The following is a 12539-nucleotide window of genomic DNA, read 5'->3' as shown; positions in this document are numbered from 1 at the left end:
AGTGACAGGTACTCTTTATGGAGGAATCTGGGGTCTAATAGACCCCAGACCCCTCCACTGCACTTCAAAGTATTCAAAATGCCGAAATCGACATTTATATATACTGTCAGTTTTTTTAAACCGGCGCCATTGGCAGCCGAGTAAACCGTAAGTGACTTTGCTTCCATGTTACATGATCAGAGGCTCGATCAAAGCCGAATCCGGCTTTGTTCAGGACTCTAACCAGCCAGCGGCACGGGAGACCCAGGCAGAGCTGCGGAAGACGGCGGGAGGAGGGGGGAACACCCCCTGCCGCTCGCAGGGATAACGGCCGAGCGGCAGTTATCTCCAGAGAGCCGACCACCGGCCCAAAAAAAAAAAAAAACGTACCAGGGTGATGCCTCTAGCTGTAGGCATCACTCCGGTACAACCACTTCTTTAAGCGGACGTACAGGATCTATGATTGACTATACAGAAATATCAATATATTAGTGGGTAAACGAGAAAATACATATGTTTTTTGCTATGCATTTAGACTAGATATTTTCTTTACCATATAAAACTAAAAACAGTTGTAACTATACTCAGTAAGGAATGTGTTGCCTAACAGAATGGGATAATTTGGAGTAATAATGATAATTGACACCCCAAACCTTACTTTACCCCCCAAAAAAGGCTTACCTTAAAAGTTGCAAAGGCATCGGAAGCAATATCAAACGTTGACATCTCCACATATCGGAAAAAGTCATAAAACTGTTCAGAACCCAAAATTATTTTGGCAAGCGGTTCGTGCCTGATACATTCCCGTAGCATGATCCCACAATTCAAAGCAATTTCAGGGGACTCATACCTTCAAGAATAAAAAACATCTAGTAACTATCCAGTAAGTAAACAGATACAAAAGATGGTCAGAGACTTTCAATGTAGTTTTTAATCATCTTTTCTAAGAATGAGAAAATACTGTGTACCAATTAAAGCTGGCCACACGCATTCCAATATTGTGTAAAGAACTATAGTCTGATAGCTGTGAAGGGTAAGGTCTATAGGTGCCTATAGATATTTGCTGACAGCTTTCAGATCCAGCCAAAATTGTTGATGGGGCTCCTGTAGACATCACTAGCTAAGGCTTCTTGGGACAAGAATCAGTCACAAATGCTGGAAAATTATTGCTCTCCGTTTTACAAATCAGCATGGGCATATTCAGAATACACATAGATCAGGAAACAGTGTAGATTTAATAGGCCTAACTTCATTAAATGACTACAGAAGGTGAGCAGCACACATACATCAGAGACAACACCTGCCTGATTTTATATTTACAGTTTCTCACAAAAAAAAAAAGTACACCCCTCACATTTTTGTAAATATTTTATTCTATCTTTTCACGTGACAACACTGAAGAAATGACACTTTGCTACAATGTAAAGCAGTGAGTGTACAGCTTGTATAACAGTGTAAATTTGCTGTCCCCTCAAAATAACTCAACACACAGCCATTAAAGTCTAAACCGCTGGCAACAAAAGTAAGTACATCCAAGTGAAAATGTCAATTGGGTACAAAGTGTCAATATTTTGTGTCGCCACCATTTTCCAGCACTGCCTCAAATCCTCTTGGGCATGGAGTTCACAAGAGCTTCACAGGTTGACCACTGGAGTCCTCTTCAAGGGCAGTATTCTAACAAGATAACGACCCCAAACACACCTCCAAGATGACCACTGCGTTGCTAAAGAAGCTGAGGGTAAAGGTGATGGACTGGCCAAGCATGGGTCCAGACCTAAACCCCTATTGAGCATCTGTGGGGTATCCTCAAATAGAAGGAGGAGCGCAAGGTCTCTAACATCCACCAGCTCCATCATGTCGTCATGGATGTGTGGAAGAGGACCCCAGTGGCAACCTGTGAAGCTCTGGTGAACTCCATGCCCAAGAGGGTTAATGCAGTGCTGGAAAATAATGGTGGCCACACAAAATATTGACACTTTGGACATTTTCACTTGGTTGTGCTCACTTTTGTTGCCAGCGGTTTATACTTTAATGGCCGTGTGTTGAGTTATTTTGAGGGGACAACAAATTTACACTGTTATACAAGCTGTACACTCACTACTTTACATTGTAGCAAAGTGTCATTTATTCAGTGTTGTCGCATGAAAAGATATAATAAAATATTTACAAAAATGTGAGGTTATGGTATGGTATGGTACTAAACAAATCTTGATCAGGGTGACAAGAAGCAGTGGACAAAATGGGCGACTTCTGGGGACCTTTAATGGTGAAGCAGCAGAGGTGACGATATTGGTGATTTGGCTTCCTTTACTCAACCACATTTATACCTTACATTGAAAAAGTAGTGAGATGACAGTTCCTTTTTGGATTCTCGTCTCTTTGTCATTGGGCAACTGATTGATAATAAATGGATGGCCATAAATAGGCCTTAGCTAGCTTTGACCCCTTGCTCTAGGGCATTTCTGGTTAAGTTAATTCACTCAGTTATGTGCTGTATTGGACCAGAACTGCAATCATTTTAGGGGCTCTTAGCGCCATGTGTGTTCCCCTGGCTATACACTCTGTGGGGTATGATGCAAGGACATATCTTAGCTGCCGAGTATACTAAGTGGTATACTGACCACCGCTTCTTATCCCCCCGATGATTGGTTTAGAATCAAAATGCGTTGGGACTTCTGCATACTATGGAGGCATACACAACTGCTTCTATATAATCTCCTAAGGGTGGTCTTTGTGTGTTATATTATCTATCAGCTGATTGTTTTTATTGTCCGTTATATTGTTTTTATGGCATGGCTGAATAATATATTTTTGTATTTTTAAAATATGTGCGAGTTCTGTCAAGTGCCTAAACCCCTGTTCTAGTCCGATAAATGCTGCTCAACTCTCCCCTCTCCCTTGACATCCAACTCCTTATTTGCAATACGGCACATCAAGTTCTCTAAAGTACTTAATTCCAAAGTGATGATAATAAAGACAAAGTTTTTTTGCTTTTTTAAATAACAAAACATTTTATACTTACCTGCTCTGTGCAGTGGTTTAGCACTGAGCTGTCCCAATCCTCCTTTTTTCAGGTTTCCTGTCTGCACTCCTCTCCTGCCAAGTGCTCCCAAAGCATACAGCTTGCTGTGGGGGCACCCAAGCAGAATCACTCCCGAACCACTACTCTGCATTAGACATATGCCGGTTTTCGGTAATTCGATATATTGCGGTATTGCATAGCCACAGTATTGTTATTGTGGCATTTTTAAAATACCGAGTTTCTCTGCTCCTGGGTCTGACTTGTGAATTGATACATTTCAGTGAGCTGGATGACTCATTCACTCACACAGCTAACGCCTTTCAGCATTAAGTCTCCTAACTATAAACAAAATTGATTACATTTGTATCTTTTCCTTCCCTCTGCCAGGGAGAAAGGAAGTTTAACCTCTTAAAGACTGGATCTTTTTCTGACATTTGTTGCTTGCAAGTTAAAATCAGTTTTTTTTTTTGCTAGAAAAGTACTTAGAACCCCCAAACATTTTATATATTTTTTTAGCAGAGACCCTACAGAAAAAAAATTGCGATTGTTGTAATATTTTATGTCACACTGTATTTGCGCAGCAGTCTTTCAAACGCAATTAATAGACTTTAATGAATAAAAAAAAAAAAAACGTAACAGTAAAGTTATCCCAATTTTTTTTTTTTGTTACACAGAGAATCGTGAGAGAATCGTGATCTTTATTCCAAGCTAAAAAATCGTGATTCTCATTTTGGCCAGAATCGTGCAGCTCTAATATATATATATATATATATATATATATATATATATATATATATATATATATATATAAATATATATATACACACATACACATACATACACACACGCATAGCAGCCCACATTACATTATTATATAGCCATCAAGCAGTGTCTGGCCTACCTGGTGATGACTGGTCCTGGCGCTCTGATCCGATGGCCTGGTCTTTAAAGGGGCAAATCAAGATAAAAACACCGGTCCTCCTGCAGGTTTAACCAATTAATGACTTTACTATTGCTTTAGGCCTGGTTCACATGTATGCGGGTTGGGGGCCCACATTTGCACAGGCATAGCAGCCCATTGATGTGAATGGGCTTGAGCTGCTATGCCTGCGTTTTCAGCTGAAAAAAGGTGCATGCAGAATTTAAAAAAATGCAGTGGCCATGAAATCCATCCTTCTTTTGCACCATGCGACTTACCTGCCGTTGCTGCACACGCAAACTGTTTTTAAATGCCGTGCCCACGTATACAAAAAATGCAGAAAGCTTGCCAGAGCAGGAACTGCAGGTTAGTCGCATGGTGCAAAAGCAGGATGGATTTCAAGGCCACTGAATTTTAAAAAAATGCTGCATGCACCTTTTTTCTGCGGAAAATGAGGGCATAGCAGCCCGTTCAAATCAATGGGCTGCTATGCCTGTGCAAATGTGGGCCGCCAACCCGCATACATGTGAACCGCCAACCCGCATACATGTGAACCGCCAACCCGCATACATGTGAACCGCCAACCCGCATACATGTGAACCAGGCCTAAAGCAATAGTAAAGTAATTTATAAACAACACCTCCTTAGGGGTTAACCACTTCTTGACCACAAGGATTTGCCCTCTTAATGACCAGGCCATCGGATCGGAGCCGAGCGCCAGGACCAGTTATCACCAGTTAGGCCAGACACTGCTTGATGACCTATTTTAGGCCTGGTTCACAGAGTCTGTACTGACTGACTATATAATAATGTGCATAAGTGAACCAAAGCCCCTAAATTCAGCAATGAAATTGAAGTGAGGTGGAAATTTAATAATTTAAATTTAATAATAGAATACCGTGATAATACCGTATACCGTGGCAAAACCTTAATCAATTAATCGCAGCATGAAAATCTGATACCGTCACAAGCCTACTCTGCATATTCATTCAGACACAGAGCCGTGACTCGGTCACACCCACTCTTCTCATTGGCAGTCCATGAGGAGGGAGAGTCCCGGGAGAGCCAAGGCTCTTATGCACATCGCTGGGTCACGATCGTGCTCATAAGTATTGGGGTATTGGGGGGGGGGGGGGGCACACAAGTTTTTTTATCTTCGTGCATAGAATGCACAAAAGTAAAAAACATTCAGCCTTTAGAACCAATTTAAAGTTAAATGGTAACACTCCGATTTTTGTAGCTTATGAAACTGTACAGCAGGAAACTCAAGCCCATAACCATATTTGTAGGCCTTTTAGTGATCCAATACCACTTCCGGCTACTACTCTGCATTAGCTGTTCGGGCTGTAATTCACATCTTTCCACATCTCCCCCCTTTGGGTTAATAATACTAATTTCTTTCTATACCATACGTCCAGTGATTACCTTTGTGAAATCCATCATCCAATCAGTCCTAGAGAAGACAGAATCAGACATTTCTGAACCACAGGTTACACAAGTTCACACTAGTATCTGCCACTGACAACCTACTTCAGAGAACACACTGCCACACAACTTACTGTAAATCAGGTCTAAGCCTTGACCAAAATCCTCCACAATGAAGACATGGCCTGCCAGACCCACATTTTATAAACACTAAATATAACATGTATAGATATTTGACACTTTACAATTCGAAATGCAATACACACCCTTTTAATAACATAAAGAGAATATTCTGCTGGGTGCATATATATTCCACAGTTGGGGTCCGCGTGCCAATTTGTCTTCGTAAAATATTGTTGAAGATTTGAGCCACATCCTTTTTTCCCTGGAAAGAATGCAAAAACAACTTTATTAAATTGCTGCATCTTAAAGTGGAACTTTAGTCAGAAAATGAAGTCCTGCTAGATTACTTCAGGCTAACCCCTTTTGCAGGTATAGCTATCTAAAAACATTAAAAATAAGTACCTACACAGTTTAATATCCAGTCATACATTGTCTCAACCATCTCTGCACATGCTTGGTTGCTCTATTTTTAGGCAGTGTTTTAAATTTGTAGAGGCCGATTTGCTAAACAGCCTTAAGATTTACCGCTGCTCAGGGGCTCTGAACTTCAGCAAAATAGACTCCAGCAAGATAAAAACAGGAACAATGCTGGAGGCAATTTACAGCACACACGCATTTTGGAAGCATAATTATTATTAATGTGCAAAGTATGCTCCTGGCAAAAGAATGTTATTTTTTTTTATCAAGCGGTTTATGGGTAGAGTTCCGCTTTATAGGGATAAATCAGATAAATTGACAGTTATGTCAATTTATTATATTATACTGAAATCAACATTATCTTTATACACACACACAAGCATACCATGAATCAGAATTTTCTTGCATGATCTTAAACAATAGGGACTCTAAATAGTATAGTACTGGCAAAACAAGGGCATCTTTCCCTGTTACCAATGCACAGATATACAGTAGAAGATAATGAATTCCAGCTAGCCAGGTCAGTATGCCCTACAGCTACATTCCCTCAATTGCCATAAGCTCATGAAGGCTTCAGTGTCACAACCTCTGTGTCCTCTGATCCCGCTAAGATGTGCAGTTACATGCGTACAACCACAGCTCTGTCAGCATGGCATTGATTTGTACAAGCTGCTGCTTGAAGCTGTACGCAAACATGCGTGACTACTGGGTGCAGAAATATGCCCCTTCCTGACGCTATACAGTCCTTTGCTGCCAAGTAAATGAGACCTAAAACATTCACCCCACCATACACACAAATTACACATGACACACACTCGTGCAGTACATACACAGTAATAATGCAAGTTACCTGCAGGGCACCAACACACATCAGGTCCATTCACATGAGTGCACAGGCGTAGCAGTGCTATGTTATACTGCATTGCTTGATTTTTTTTCTCCTCAACTATTTATAATTGCATTCAACTCTATGTGCGGCAGTCCAGTGCAGTGCATCGTAATGTGCCACATTGCATTAGAACGTGTGTCTGCATTATTTTATCACAACACACACCAATGCAGCATACACATGGCAATGTGCATGGGGCAATACCACAATAGATCAGTATTAAGCAAACATTCAGATTTTTTCGTGCAAGTTACTTATTTACTGTCTTGTGCACATTCAATTTTCACAATTTTTTAAAACAATTTAACATTCACAAATTGAAGCATTACCTCGATCCAGTTTGAACTTTTAAAATTTAGTAGCAATTGCGCAACCTATGCTGGTTTTGTGAGCGCCAATAATGAATTCACTGCATTGTTATAAAAAAACAGTTTTTGATAAACCATTTGGACAACTGTTATGGAACCTAAAATCAGTAGCATCGTCTTTTTATTCTACCAGTTATATGCTTTCAGGTGGGGGTTCTAAGTGAAATTTAAAAAAAAGAGAAAAAAAATTGTAGAAATGGTATGGCCAACTGAAGTTAAATGTGGGCTGGGGCCTGGCAGTGAAAGGGTTAATGTAATGGAGAACACTTGTGAAGCCAATATTGAGCAACATAATGCAATAGCTCTGAAATTCATCTAAATTAAAATTCATCTGTATAAATAGAACAAAATCTGTTACTACTGAAACCTCTAAAAAGGTGACCACTCCAGAGCCATCATCTGGATTTTGACTTCACTTCTTTGTCAAGTCTTTAACTTTCCACCACATAAATTAATCAAAACATCGCAGCTGCGAACCAATGCTCATGGCTGCTGTAATTAAATTTTTGTTTTTAACCACAAAACGTTCCCTTTATTCAGGAGGTGGCAGGATCGCCTTCTGAACACTTGCCAGCCTCTGCTAAACTGCCCTCAAAAAGCAGTCCACCATGTTGCCTTTTAGAGGATAGTAAGCTCTGTCGAATTTATGAAAGAAGCCAAAAAAGTTTTATTATATCCGTTTGATATGCATTTAAAAAAAATACCTGCTAATCTTGCCAGTGAGCTGATAACGTGCTGTGTTCTATTTTGTTCTCTGCCTGTACTAACTTATCAGCTACACTGTTCTTAGCTTGGAGGACTACAGAATCACACCCCCAAGTTATTCATAAAAAGGACAAGGGTGGCATCATGCAGTCCTCTACTGTGCTTTTATTCTCAAAATAAGGTGAGTGCTGTCATCCTGGGACAGGAAGTCCAGAATTACTAAAATAGATTAAATAGATTCGATTAGACAGATTGTGGGGAAAATTATTTGATCCCCTGCAGATTTTGAAAGTTTGCACACTTTCAAAGAAATGAAGGGTAATGGGGACTTTTTTGACTTACCGTAAAATTCATTTCTCTGATGTTCACTGACGGACACAGCTTTTCATCTTCATGGCCATAGGGTTATACTGCCCCCTACAGGAGTAGGACACTAGGCAAGACACTAGGCAGAGTAAAAAAAAGCTTGAGCCTGCCTAGGGGGCAGTCCCCGGTGTATACTTCTACTTCCTGCTCAGTTCAGTTTTGTAACAAGCAGTGTCAGAAGAAAAAAAAAAAAAGAGGGGCGGGGGCTGTGTCCGTCAACGAACATCAGAGAAATGGATTTTATGGTAAGCCAAAAATCCCATTTTCTCTTTCATTCATTGGCGGACACAGCTCTTCCTCTTCATGACTGTAGGGACGGCCCAAAGCAGTGTCATACGTGAGGGGTGGGAACAGCAGAAAACAAACTTCCCCAAGGCTAAACATAGCCAACCAGGTAACTTGGAGCTCAATTGTTAACTGGAGCTCACCTGAAAACAATAACACCCTCAAAGAGGACATGTCCTTTAAACAGCAGCCTGCAAAAAACTTTGCGGCCAAAAGAGGAATCCGCAGATGCCAATACATCCACTTTATAAAACTTTGTGAATGTGTGCACAGACGACCAGGTGGCTGCCTTGCAAACCTGCACCACTGACGCCTGATGACGGAAGGCCAAGGAGGCACTAAGCGCCCGAGTAGAGTGCGCCCCAACAGGGAAAGGAGGAACCTGACCCTTAATAGAATAAGCCTGAACTCCAGTGTGTCTGAGCCATCTGGCAATGCTCGCAGCAGAAGCAGCCAGCCCCCTGCAAGGACAAATAGTAAGTATGACTTCCTAAATGACTCCGTAGCTGCCAGATACACCCTTATTGCCAAAAGCACATCCAGAGAATGCAAAGCAACTTCCTTAGGATGCTTAGGCTTGAGACTAGGGAAGGGCAACACAATGTCTTCATTCAGATGAAAATCGGAGACGACCTTTGGAAGAAACCTTATCCCTGTGAGCCACTAGATAAGGAGAACGACAAGACAGCGCTGCCAGTTCAGACACGTTGCACACAGAAGTAATAACTACCAAAAAGGCCACCTTCTGGGACAACATAAGCAGAGGAATCTCCCGAATATTTTCAAAGGGGGGTTTCTGGAGAACGGACAACACCAAATTGAGGTCCCACAGTGGCAATGGAGATCGCACCGGGGAACCAAGTGTCTCACTCCTTGGAGAAAGGTACGCACCAAGGAGTGTGTGGCTAACGGACATTGAAAAAAAACGGCCGAGACCTGGTCCTTGTTGGTACTCAAGGCCAGATGCTGCTCAACCCCTCGCTGAAGGAAAAGCCAAGATCGGAGTCACCGAACAGGAGCGGGGATGAACCCTTAGGGATTCACACCACGCAATGTACGTCTTCCAAGTACGATAGTAAATCTTCCTAAAAGGAGATTTTCTAGCATTCAAAAGCATAGGACTCACAGATTCAGACATCCCTCTATCCTTCAGCACCTGGCTTTCGACAGCCAAGCTGTCAAAGGCAGGGACTGTAAAGCAGGATGAAAGATTAGTCCTTATGACAGCAGATCTTCCCTGAAAGGAAGTCTCCAAGGAGCATCGGCGACCAGCTGTACCAGATTGGCATACAAAGCCTGGCGAGGCCAGTCTGGAGCCACTAGGATGACCAGAATCCCTTCTTCCTTGATCCTGCGCAGGAGTCTCAGCAGAAGCTTGAGGAGGAAAAGCGTAAATCAGAGGATACTGACTCCAGGGAGCCACTAAGGCGTCTGTGGCGTCGACTAGAGGATCCCGAGACCGTGCCACAAACCTCTCTACTTTCCTGTTGAGGCGATAGGAGTCCCCCACCAGAGACACAACTGATGGAACACCTCCGGATAAGTGACCATTCTCCTTGATCCAACATCTGTCGACAGAGATAGTCCACCTGTCAATTTTCCACTCCTGGAATGTGCACAGCAGAGAGGGCTGGAACGAAACATTGTGCCCCACTTCCTGAGCCACCAGAACACTTCTGGTCACCCCTTGGTAATTGACACGGCCGTGGCATTGTCCGATTGAATCCGTACCGGACAACCTTGGAGACGGCTTGTCCAATGACCCAGACAAAGCCTGATCGATCGGAGCTCCAGTACATTAATCAGTAGCCTGGACTGTTCCAGCATTCCAGTCCCCCTGAGCACAGTCTGTCCCTAGGACACCTCCCAACCCGGATAGGCTGGCATCCGTGGTAAAAAACGTCCAGTACAGGGGAAGAAATGATTTTCCCTGTAGTGCCAGAGAACTAAGCCACCAAATCAGGGACCCTCTCATACCCCGGCTCAACAGGATCAGATTGTCTAGAGACTGAAGATCCATTCCACCAGAATCTCCTTTTGCAGAGATCTCATGTGGAACTGTGCAAACGGATCTGCCTCGAAAGGTAGACACCATCAGGCCCAACACCCGCATGCAAGCCCGTAGAGATGACCGTCTGCTTGACAGCAGAAGCCGAATAGCCTCCTGCAATGTTTGAAGTTTTTCCAGAGGAAGAAACACTCTGGCCGAGGCTGAGTCTAGAGTCAGACCCAGATAGTCCAGGCTCGTGGATGGAACCAGAGAAGACTTCTGAAGATTCATAATCCAACCAAACTCCCTCAGCGTTTGCAGAGTAATCTCCAAGTTGGCCAACAGAGCAGTCGAAGACTCTGCTCGCAAAAGCAGATCCTCCAGGTACCCCAGTATCGCCATCTCGCGCTGACGTCGTAATGCTAGAACCGGGGCCAACACTTTTGTGAAGACCCAAGAAAAGGAAGCTAGACCAAAGGGTAACGCCACAAATTGATAATGCTCCTCCTTGCCCAGGGCAAAGCAGAGGAAGCGCTGATGGGGGGGGGGGGGGGGGACACATATGGGGGATGTGAAGGTAGGCATCCTTGATGTCCATGGAGGCGAGAAAATCCCCTTGATATAGGGACGCCACCACAGTGCAAACGGATTCTATTCGGAACTACTGTAACCGCACAAAGCAGTTTAGCACCTTGAGGTCCAGTATTGGATACACCTTACCCTCCTTTCTGGGAACCGTAAACAGGTTTCAGTAAAAACCTTAAAAACTTTCCGACATGGTAACCGGAACAAACACCCCTTGAAGTAATCAGTCTTGCACTGCCCCATAGAGATCCCTTAAGCGATCTGGGGATAACTGCAGGTTGGAAGGGAAGAACCTTTCCAGAGGATAAGACAGAAACTCGATTTTGTAGCCAAAGCGAATGCCCTCGTTGACCCATTTGTCCTGGATCAGGGATGTCCACGGATCCGGAAAACAGTGAAGACTTCCCCCCACCCCCAATACAGCGAGGGCGCCCCTTCATGCAGAGGAATTTTTGTCCGCAGGTCTGGCAGAACTTGCTTGTGGTTTGCCCGACTAAAACTTCTTGAAACCCCCAGTGGAGGCCCTGAAGGTTTTAGATACCTTGTCTTGAGACCCTGAGGGACGAAAAAGGCACTTGTGAGCCAAAAAGGAAGATCCCCATCTGCCACAGGGCTCCTTACCCTTGGAAGCCTGAGGAAGAAGAGTACTCTTTCCACCCATTAGGCCTTTGATGATGTTATCCAAGGAAGCCCCAAACAGGCGATCCCCCACAAATGGAAGATCATAAAAGGCCTTCTTAGAAGCCTGGTCCGCAGACCAGCATTTCAGCCAGATAATGCGCTGCAGGACCACTGCTGAGACAGACAGTCTAGAAATCAGGGGAGCGGCATCCAAAGAGGTGTCACAGGCGAACTGTAGCCCTTGGACCAAATGATCCAACTGCTTCACAAAAGCATGGGGGGGGGGTTGCTTCTCCTCAAGGTCCCGGTGTAGAATGTTGGCCCATTCAGTCATAGCTTGTGACACCAGGGTGATGGTAAACACCGGCCTAAGTGCAGACCCAAATACACTGATCATATTGGGTGTCAAGGCCTCTGACCTCCTAATCAGCTGGATCAGAGAAGACCGGGAATAATTCAACCGGTGTTACAGTGGCTTTATTCAACCTGGAGTCCACTACAGTATGTACTGTTCATTTTTGAGGAGGAACTCCTCATAAGGGTACCGCATTGCAAAACGCTTGGGTATTACAAGGGTGCGTTTAAGGCACCCCCACTGTTTGTCAAAGGCAGCGGTAAAGGGGAACACCCTCCCCACTTTGGAGGACCTGTGGGTGCCAAAGGTGACCCGCGCCTCTGATGCAGAGTTAGTCGCATCTTCCATATGTAAAGTTTCCCGTGCCGATACAATCAGTGCATCCACTAGCACCATTTCATGTGCAGCTAGAGGAACAGAGGAATCATCCTCACTATCTGAGCACGCAGGGTGCGTGGACGCAGACCCCGAAGCTAAGCTCGCATCCGCG

At 43.7% G+C, this 12539-nt stretch overlaps 1 protein-coding gene across 1 annotated transcript in view; it reads right to left on the bottom strand.

The window, feature by feature from the left end:
* Positions 1–12539, bottom strand: part of LOC309549538 (calcium-binding protein 39) — a 113879-nt gene that overhangs the window by 28154 nt on the left and 73186 nt on the right. Inside the window, exons 4-5 of the mRNA XM_082249891.1 lie at positions 5612–5730; positions 661–829 (exon numbers count right to left, since the gene is read on the bottom strand). Coding sequence (XP_082106017.1) covers positions 661–829; positions 5612–5730 — 288 coding nt within the window. The remainder of the gene's footprint in view (positions 1–660; positions 830–5611; positions 5731–12539) is intronic.

Source organism: Pelophylax lessonae, assembly GCF_965119305.1.
Source record: "Pelophylax lessonae genome assembly, chromosome: 3".
NCBI lineage: Eukaryota > Metazoa > Chordata > Amphibia > Anura > Ranidae > Pelophylax > Pelophylax lessonae.
The sequence above is the reverse complement of the archived record's forward strand: the minus strand, read 5'-3'. Positions and strand labels throughout refer to the sequence as shown.